Source organism: Lactuca saligna, chromosome 3 (genome assembly GCF_052625555.1).
Source record: "Lactuca saligna cultivar CGN05327 chromosome 3, ASM5262555v1, whole genome shotgun sequence".
NCBI classification, from domain to species: domain Eukaryota; kingdom Viridiplantae; phylum Streptophyta; class Magnoliopsida; order Asterales; family Asteraceae; genus Lactuca; species Lactuca saligna.
Window position 1 is genome coordinate 65512423 of NC_136419.1, and position 10196 is coordinate 65522618.

General features: G+C 33.3%; 1 protein-coding gene across 1 annotated transcript; it reads right to left on the reverse strand.

Moving 5' to 3' along the window:
- Positions 1-2464: 2464 nt before the first annotated feature.
- Positions 2465-9907, reverse strand: LOC145036743 (putative metal-nicotianamine transporter YSL7). The gene is made up of 4 exons (XM_078985216.1): positions 9359-9907; positions 4434-4597; positions 4235-4332; positions 2465-4132 (listed from the first exon to the last, which is right to left on the reverse strand). The coding sequence occupies exons 1-4, from the start codon at positions 9771-9773 to the stop codon at positions 2698-2700; spliced, it is 2112 nt and encodes a 703-aa protein (XP_078841342.1). The 5' UTR covers positions 9774-9907; the 3' UTR covers positions 2465-2697.
- Between the last annotated feature and the right edge of the window lie 289 nt (positions 9908-10196).

Consider the following 10196-nt stretch of genomic DNA (forward strand, 5'->3'; position numbering starts at 1 on the left):
GATATCATCAATAGTTTTTACATTGCAATATAACTTGTGATTATTGTAATGGAACATAGTTATCAAAGTTACTAAATTTTAAGAATTGTAGTTCGACAATCTTTTATTTATTTATTATGTTTCACAATTAAAATTTAAATAAGTGCCCTTTTATGTAATTTTACACATTTCAAAAGCTTCCAGCTACTTCTGCCAAACACTCTTATAACAAATAAAAACTACAGCTTCCAGCTACCCGCTACCCGCTACCCGCTACCAGCTACCAGCTACCAGCTAACAGCTACACGCTACCCGCTTCCAGCTAGTTTTGCCAAACACACCCTAAATGGTAGAAGCTTGTAGTGTTAAATAAGACTTTATGTTCAAAATAGAGCGTTTTATCAAACGTTAGAAGCTAGAATCTCTCAAATGCTCCCAGGCGTTCCGTGCTGAACACGTCCTATGTTTTACTACCACTTAAAATTACATACATTAAATTTAGTCATTTGAATATATATATATATATATATATATATATATATATATATATATATATATATATATATATATATGAAGGGCCTCATTTTTATTTTGCTTTGGGCCTCAAATCCAGTTGAACCAACTTTATGTTTAATCTAAGAATGGATCTTTAGATAGAGGGAATGGTGACAGAGGATGATAGTGAAGGATTACATACTTTTGTACTATGAACACTAGGGTACCAAAAAAGACTCAACATGGTCAACATGAGGGTAAATGAATAGATATGAATCAACGAATGTACTATCTCTAAATGCTTGTGGTACCAGGAGTCGTAAGAAAAAAAAGCTTGGATTAGAATTTTTTATGTGAAGAATGAGGTAAACTTCGTGGCCTACAAGAATCCTTAACGTCTCGGTTTGATCACTTTAAAATTAGAAATATATGGAGTAACTATCCGTTTGATCTTGCATGTTCTTCGGTTAGGGGAGATTGAAGGGATCCTTTCCATTTGGGATCCAGAGTGTTTTGTTAAAAAGAATATATTTCGTATGCATAATGTAGTGATTGTGGAAGAGTGTTTTGTTAAAAAGAACATATTTTGTATGCATAATGTAGTGATTGTGAAAGGAGAATGGGTGATATCAAAATTTAACTACTTCATGGTTAATATTTATGCGCCTGAAGCGGTAAAAAAGCATTGTGGAACACTTTTATTGTATATGCATCAAAGTAAAGGGGGGTATATTATTTTTAGAGATTTAATGACCTTTGAAATTAATCAGAAAGATTTCGAACATGGTTTTGTCAACTTGCATAAGATGACAAAACAATGCAATTTCAACAAAAAAAATATTTCAAAAATTAATTAGGATGTCTAACTGGTAAAATAAATTATCTTTTTAGTCAATACATGTATCCAATCCCTTATTTAATTGACAAGGTAGGTCTTTGTGATTTGCAGTTGGGAGTGTATGTTTCTACTTGAGTCAACAATCATGGTAATAAAATGGTCAGATGGGCTTTTAGTATCGAAAGAAGTGACATTATAGCTTTTAAGAGAGTTTAACACGGTGTTTGAGATTATTTTTTAAGCTCAAAAGTTCTTTTGAAGAAGCAAAAGTCAAAAGTTGTTTTTAAAAAGTGTTTGAGTAGTATTTTTTTACTTTTGAGTGTGATTAACTTTAAAAGTTCAAAAGTTACAAAAAATCATACTTTCATGATTTTTGAAAACCCACTATTTTCTTCTTTACAAAAAATTATTTTGAAAAAAAAAACTTTTCCATCTTTCAAACATTTTTAGAAAAATTAAAAGGCAAAAATTATTTAAAAAGTATTCTCAAACATCCTTATAGACCAATATTTTAAGGAATGTATACCAAGATTAGGAAGGAGTGCCATTAACACTTACTTTATAGTTCTTTGTTAAGTGTTGAGGAGTTCGAAGTGGTGGTTTATGAAGGGTGGACTGATGACAATGTTGACACTCAATAAGCAAAGGGTATTAGGTTTAAGTTTAGGGAAAACATCATAAAAAAGCCATTGTAGACTTCTTGTTGAGACTCTTTTCCTGAAAAAACCCTTCAAGATTTTTTTTGGTCCAATCAAACCATTATTGAATGTTTACTTTTGTAATTTCTCTCTGAATGTTCGTTTAAAGGTCATCCATAAGTAAAGGATTTGGTTTTTCAAAAAGCATGCAACTTGGAAGGATGATATCAAAATCAAAATCAACATCATTCAGTTCTTTGTTTTTCAACAAAAAAAACAAAGTTCATGCCTATTTTTGAAAATTAGGCGCACATCACTTTGAATTGCACATTATAAAAACCGGGTGCAAATCACATTAAATCGAAAATTATTTCATTTTTGTAATAACATTTTTCCATTTTCTTCCTTTACTATAGACAAGGTTCACTCCATCATCTACATTTCTACACCAACAATCATTCATCAGATGAATTACCTCCTATTAATATTTTGTATTCTCAAAATAATGAAATCCTTTCTCAAAACTCTTTTGCCCATATAAATAGAAAATAAACATAAATAACTACAATTCAACTCAATAGTCGATAAACACCCCACACCAAACTACGCATGCAAATTAATTGTGTAGCAAATAGAATACTTATTTGTAGCCGACACAAACTAATTTTGCATCAACCAACTCTTTACATATTCGCTACCTCCAAAACCAAACATTAAACCTTAAACTCCCCAAACCAAAATCCAAACTTAAGACGACTTTAAAATTTGGTCAACTCTCACGTTATCCCCCCTTGAAAGAAACTTCATGCAAATCGGCGGCTTAACACCGGCCAAAGCAAGTATCGAACTTGGCAAAGTCCAAATCCCATCCCCACAAATCAAACCGGAAGCCACCGCCGGTCCAAACGCCGCCGCCTTAGCTTTATTCACCTTCGACCAAACAAACAAAATCAAACTCCCAACACACATATCAATCGCGAAATACCCCCCAATGTAAAACGGAATCGCCATCGCCATCGGAATCGGAATAAACTTCGCTTTCTCCTTTCCAACGGCATCCCTCATTCCATTGATCACAATCGCTAATCCAAAGAATCCGTAGCATAAAGCCAAACAATGTCTAGGTAAAGCTGCAAACCCTTCGACTCCTAAAACCGCCATGTTTCTGTAGATTAAAGCGTAGGGAGCCGGATATTCTGAACCGGGTTGTCCGAGGTCGTTGAAAGCTTGATAGAATAACCAGAAAACACATGGGGAGATAACGCATCCCATTGCTGTTCCGATTACTTGGCTTACGAACATCGATCGGGGTGACGCTAATGTCATGTATCCGGTTTTGAAATCTTGCATTAGGTCGGAGGCGGTGGAGACGATGTTCATCATGACGCCGCAGGCGGCTAATCCGGCGAGAACGCCGCCGTTTTCTCCACCGGCCCATGCTCCGACGATGAATATCGCGAGCTTTCCGTAGGTGGAAGCTAAGGACCAGTCGGTGAGGCCGCATCCGTAGGCGTTACAGAACGCGAGAGTTGGGGCTAAGGCGTAGATGACGGTGATGTGGTACCATTTGAGTTGGTGGAAGATGTGTGGGAGGACGACGATGGAGACGGCGGCGATTACGAGGTAGCCGATGATGGCGATCCACATTGGGATTTGGTCTTTGAGGAAGAGGTGGGTCCGGCGTTGGTCGTCGTAGGAGATTTGCGGGATTTCCGGGGAGGAGTTGTGGCTTACCGGGAGTTGAGATTGGGATTTCCGGTGGCGGACTTGGCGGTATAAACCGAAGCAGGTGTGGCCGAGGACTTTGAAGAAGTTGTAGAGGCCGTCGCCGAGAATCATGGCGATTCCGATGAAGACTCTGTAACCTTGGATTCCGTGGAGGCTGCTGGATCCGAGACCTTTAGGGTACCAATCGCCTTCGCGGAGGTTTATGAGGGGCCACATTAGACCCCAGGAGATGACTGCGCCGACGAGGAGAGAGACGTTGATGAGGTAAGGGCAGATCATTCCGACGCCGACGTAGGTGGCTGAGAAGTCGAAGTAGAATTTGTGTTCGTATGCCTCGAGGCCGAGGGAAGGGAAGCTTGAGAAACCGCAGCCGTCTCCGGCGGTGAAGAACCATTGAAACAAGCCCCACAGAAAGCTGAAGGTGAAGAATTTGCCTAGAGTTCGTACTTGTCTCCTATCAATTTTACCCAAAAAAAAAAAAAAAAAAGTATGTTTTTTGTTTAATATATATAGAAAAAGTAAAGAATATACGAAATTGTCCCTATTTTCTACTTACTTGGCTAACTTGGCTCCTTGGGGAGTATGGAAACTGTTGATAAGGTGAGCAGTTGCAGTGCCACTGGGGTAAATCAGTTTGAAGTCAACTATCATTATCTGGAAAATTAAATGTATAATTTAGACAAAAACAAAAGCATGTATCATTATTTATATATCTGTAGAATAAATCAATATATAAATAAGTAAATGTATAGTACCTTGCGAAGTGGTACTACAGAAAAGAGTCCAAGGAAGCTAACAACAAAAAGGAAACCAATCAACCAAGTGAGTGAAGGGTTCTTTGTGTTCTCCTCGTAGTTATTTTCGCTTGACTGCTTTGCTACCACTTCACTCATGCCAAACAGGTAACTACCAAACCCTCCTGTATATGCAATACGTGCACTTGTTACTAGATTATAAATAAATAACTTCAAAACAATTCCTACTTTAATAAAATTTATAAGCATCTAACTGATGTAACAGAAATAAAAATGTGTATGAAATAAATATGTTGGAGTCCATAAAAACAAAATGGTTAGATTAATGTGTAATTCTTTAAAAGCAAATATTTAAGCATTTATTTGTAAATGTTTCTATCAATAAGTAAATATATAACTACATAGTTAATGAGATAAAAATGAGTAACACCTAGGCAAACTAATGAAAAGCCAGTTTTTTTTTTTTTTTTTTTTTTTTTTTTTGTGGAATGACCAGGAATTAGAGCTGACGATGGGTTAACGTTGGTTGAATTTGGTTCAACTCATATATTAAATAAATCGAAGATTTCAACCCAATCCAACCCAACCTATCTATTTCAATGGGTTGATATTTCCAATCCAACCCAACCTTTGAGATAAATGGGTTGTCATCGAGTTGATCTTTTTATGTATTTCTCAGCCCAACTTATTAAATAAGTTAAATAAATTGAAGTTAAACCATTTAAAATTAAACAAAATAAATAAATTAATTAAAGATTACACTATTTAAATTAATTTCAAACTTAAATAAAATTTTAAAATATGACAATAACATTATTATAGATACAAGTAAATGTTCAAATAACATTAAAAATATTTAATTTCAAAGTGATTTTGAAGAGATAAGAATTAGGATGACAATTATTTAAAACATAAATAATAATACATCTAATTTATTAAATTAACACTTAGATTAATACATTATATATATATATATATATATATATATATATATATATATATATATATAAATGCGTTGGTGGATTGAAAACTAGTTGATAATTTTTAGCTTACCCAATCGATTTAATTAAATGGGTTAAACGGATTAACCCATTTAACTTAAATAGGTTGAAAATCTTAACCCAACCAAATTTGGATTGGATTCGAGTTGGGTTGATGAATTTGATCGATTTTGTCAGCTCTGACCCTATTAAAAGAGTTGAATTTTAAAATGCAAGAGCTAAAAAGGTTTTGATTTTAAAAACATTAGATCTAAAATCCACTCACCGACAACTATGACCCACAAACGGCAAGTCGTTTTTTTTTAAACTGCACAAATTTTTTTTAAAGTCTCGTCACCTTCAACCAGTAACAAACCTTAGCCTTTTGAGCTAAGTCTAACCATTCCAAACCGATTGATATAACTTAAGTCTTTCATACACCTTATGCATTCATCTACGACTGCCGCAGAAGTCGTACCTCGATCCAATTGGTCATCATAATCCTTTATTTTGTTTATATATATATATATATATATATATATATATATATATATATATATATATATATATATATATATATATATATATATATATATTGTTTTTTGATTTAATCACCATATTTTATTTTATTTTTATATTAAAGCCCATCATATTTTAAAAGGGTAAAATACAAAAAAACACAATCATTTATCTACTACTATTCGGAAAAACTATTAAATTTTGTTTACACGGAGAAAAACATTTACATTTTCAATTACCTTTCACATTAACTTAAATATCCGTGTTTTAGGAATTACCGTTCTTCATTTGACTATTCCTCTTTTCCATCATCGTTGAAGATGAACTGCGGGCTGCAGTTACTTTTGAAACTTCATAGCTTTATAAACAACAAATTGCAAGTATCATATGTATTTTTCCTTTAAATACACAATTAGACAATTAGATATAAAGCTGTGTTACGCACAATAACAACCATACTTAAAAGGCTAAGGCGGTAAACAAAAAATCTGCAACATCCTAATTCCGATATAAAGTACACCTAAAAAAATCCATACTAATTTGAATGAAAACATAACCATAATGGTATAATTTACAACTCAAGGAACATAGCAAGTGGAATCATGATTGCTATGTGTGAATTTAACTAAGTGAACTTGTAGAAGAGGGTTTGAATGCAATCTTTATTCTATTTTTTTTTATAGAAAAATAACTTTTATTAAAAAACAAATAACGAAAAGATCGTAATTAGTAAATCTTTCAAAACGAAAATAAAAACTAACAATAAAAATTTAAATTTACATGTATTGGAAGTAATTTGTTTGATGAGTAAGTTTACTTTATATGAACGATGGTCTAATTTTAGAAAGAATGCAGAACTCAATTAGGAATATTTCAAAAATAATCCAATGTAAAAAATGTGACAAGAACCATAAACACGAGATACAGACAAACATTTGAAAAAAAATGAATAAAAACGAAAAAAATACACAAATACTATTTAACAATTTTTTCTTACAGAAACTACCACCTTAAACAAAAAATGAAAAAAAGAAAAAAATACAATAAAATTATTATTGTGGTCAAATTAAAAAAAATAAATAAATAACTAAGTTGAGTAACTTTAGAGAAAAAAAAAATAGAACATTATGTTGACACATTTAATTGAAAAAAATAATAATAAAGTGTCATTAATGCATAAGAGATTATTTGTCAAATGACCAAAATATGTATTTGGTTTGAAAACAATGACCAAGAAAAATTAGTTCTCAAAAAATGATCAAGGTTTCCTGAGAGGGGCCTCTGCAGAATTCGTTAATATTCTATGGAAGCCAAATTGCTATGAGGAAGTGACGTTTCAGAAGCATAATAGTAAAACTACATAGGGTAAAATAGAAATGGGGTAGGGATTTGCAGAATTAAGGGAAGTGCTCTCTGTGGAAGACGAGAGAGCTGTGGAAACTAGGAATTTTGTGGAAGTCAATGATCAGAAATCTAGACTCGAAATTGATCGGAGATCAGGCAGCAGCAGCGACTTAACGATGATGTATTAGCATACAACTATAGTTAAAATTTGTATATTGAATCAATGATATGTGCTACATAGGTGAAACCTCGTTAAATGAACAACAATGAATTTACAAAATCGTCGTAATCTTTGCTTTTGTGAAGATATATTCTGCAGAGGGTTGCTACTTAAAGAACAAATCCGCAAGGGGCTGCTTTGCAGATCCACATGACCTCTATAGAAATGTGTTTTTATTTTTACACATGTGTTCAATTCCACAGAGTGAAAGACATTTCCACAAAGGTCCGCAGAGATCTACTCCGCGGATCCGTACCGTCAAACGTCAGAATTTTGTCTTTTTGCACACGTATCCAGCTCAACAGAAGAAGATGTTATTTCCGCAGAGACAGGTTCTATGGAAACCTTGGTAATTTTTTGAAAAACCAGTTCGTGGTCATTATTTTTTAACCCATTACATATTTTGGTGTTTTAACGAATAATCCTAAATATGATTGGCAAGTTATGCATAAGATATTATCAAAGTATAAATTCATGGATAAGAATGATTATTATTTTTTTCAATGGATGAAAAAAATATTGATATTTGTATAAAAGTATTGATAAAGTGTCGTATACTGGGAGATCTATTTCATTAAAATAAAGTCAACAAACATCATATTTTTTAATTTTCTCTAAGAATATTCCATAATAAGGTCTCTTGATTTTCCCATCTTTCCATTTTAGTACAAAATCAAAGTCACATGATAAGGCAAAAAGACGGCCAAACACGACAATTGTGCACGTGCCACAACTTGGAAAGCGACGAGGAACCGTGGGTTTGGCAGCTCGACAAAATTAGAAATTAAAGTGTTCTACACCGATTACTTGTTCTCCCTTACATTGTTTTCGAGATAAAAAAATGTTTTAATTTCAATAAAAAAGTTCAAAACAAAGAAGTAAATTTTAAGTAGGACAATTTTCTCCTAGTTAAGTATTTAAGTTACTTAGGACAAGCTAACCCTTGAAAAGATTCAAGGGTCGCTGAACAGATTTATGGTTTGATTTTCAGCCAATTATCAACTATATTTTCTAACAAATACAATGTAGATAACATAAATCAGTGGTAGATATAATTATTGCATAAATTACTTCAAAAATAAACTATGGTTATTTTGAATTTGATACGGATGAATCTTTAACCAATCTTTGGATTAATCATATGATAATATATAATATATAAAGTAATGATTTTATTATATAAAGTAATGATTTAATATTTTTATTATCGTAGCGATTTCTATAACTTCTAGAAACTAAAATGTCCCCATTGAGTTGTTAAAAATAGCATAATAAATAGCCCAAACGAAACCTAGGATGGCCCCACATTTGGCCAATGCTGTAAAATAAATATTTATTTAAAATAAAAAATAATTTTTAAAGTTTTCCTTTAGTTATAAATACTCTCATAGTCTCATAGATTTTTCTCTACATTTCTAAAGTTAGATCCGTTCCTAATTTTAGCTATAATCTTAAGTTTAACTAATTTCAGACGCAGCAATATAATAAATATGATCTTTACATGACAAAAACTCACTTGCAGCATGATATTGTTATTTATGATAAGCATGCAGCCAGAATTGTATACATTCTTAACAGTGTAATAATATATATGCATTAAAAGTAAAACTCAGAGTCTGAGATCTTATTCTTTCTAAAAATTATTTATATTAGAAAGTTAATTAAATGTGTAATAAATGATGAGCTAAATATCCGCATTCCGTTTGTTACATCGAAATTCCATTTCAATTTTTTCGTGATTTACTTTGCGAGAACTAAGCATTACAGCTCACTACCTCACAAAAACACGGAATAATAACCATGAAAACGGAAGTGTGTGAAGTGTGTGAGAGAGAATTACGGAGAGAGTGAAGTGAACATACCGGAGAAGGCGATGCCGGAGGTGGCGACGACGCAAGTCTGAATAACAGTATTCTCCTGCCGAGTAAACGGCTGCCTGAGCATACCGGATTTATTGAGAAATTTTGTCCAGGTTTTCACGAAGAAGAACCCTAACAGTCCGGCGGAGACATTAAGCGAGGGAATAATTCCGGTGGTGAGGTTAAGTTTCATAACAATGAAAGTAAACATAATCCCCAAAATAAAGCTCACGACGAATGCTCGCACTGTCAGCTGGCGCTGCCACGGCGGCACCTCCTTGCTCTCGAATATCCGCTCGATCGAATCCATCTCGTTGCCGGCGTCCTTGCTCCTTTTACCGTCGCTGATCTCGCTGTGCGGCAGATCATCGTCGTAACTGCTCGCCACGTCTCTTCTCGAAGACGAACGTTCCATCATCGTTATGATCCGGAAATTGGTGATAAATGGAAGAGTGAATCTGAATTTTCAATTTTGTGAATGATTACAGAAGAGTATGAAATGTAGAGGTACACATACAGAGAGAGAGAGGGACTGTGAGAGAGAATATGCGAGTGTTGGAAGGTTTTTGGGGTCTGTCTTAAACAGAGTCATTTATACACGGAGTAAAGGGATCTTTGCATTGTTAATAGTATCTAATGCATCATTACTTGTACTTTTTTATTCATGAAATCGTATTACGCGATATAAATATATATAGTATTTAATTTTGGTATATAATATTATAGAACCGGTAATAAAATGTGTTTTAATAAGAAAAAAACAAATATATTATCATATAATAGAAAAAATAGAGTAATTTGACATTGCTTTTTAAACAAGGAATGGATACAGTTTGAAACA

What these genes read in the sequence shown, in the direction of transcription:
- LOC145036743 (XM_078985216.1), bottom strand. Translation starts at nt 9,773, where the DNA reads ATGATGGAACGTTCGTCTTCGAGAAGAGACGTGGCGAGCAGTTACGAC. An exon ending in CTCCGGCATCGCCTTCTCCG is followed by an intron (nt 4,598 to 9,358) that starts GTATGTTCACTT and finishes TTGCATATACAG; the next exon opens with GAGGGTTTGGTAGTTACCTG. An exon ending in CTGTAGTACCACTTCGCAAG is followed by an intron (nt 4,333 to 4,433) that starts GTACTATACATT and finishes TTAATTTTCCAG; the next exon opens with ATAATGATAGTTGACTTCAA.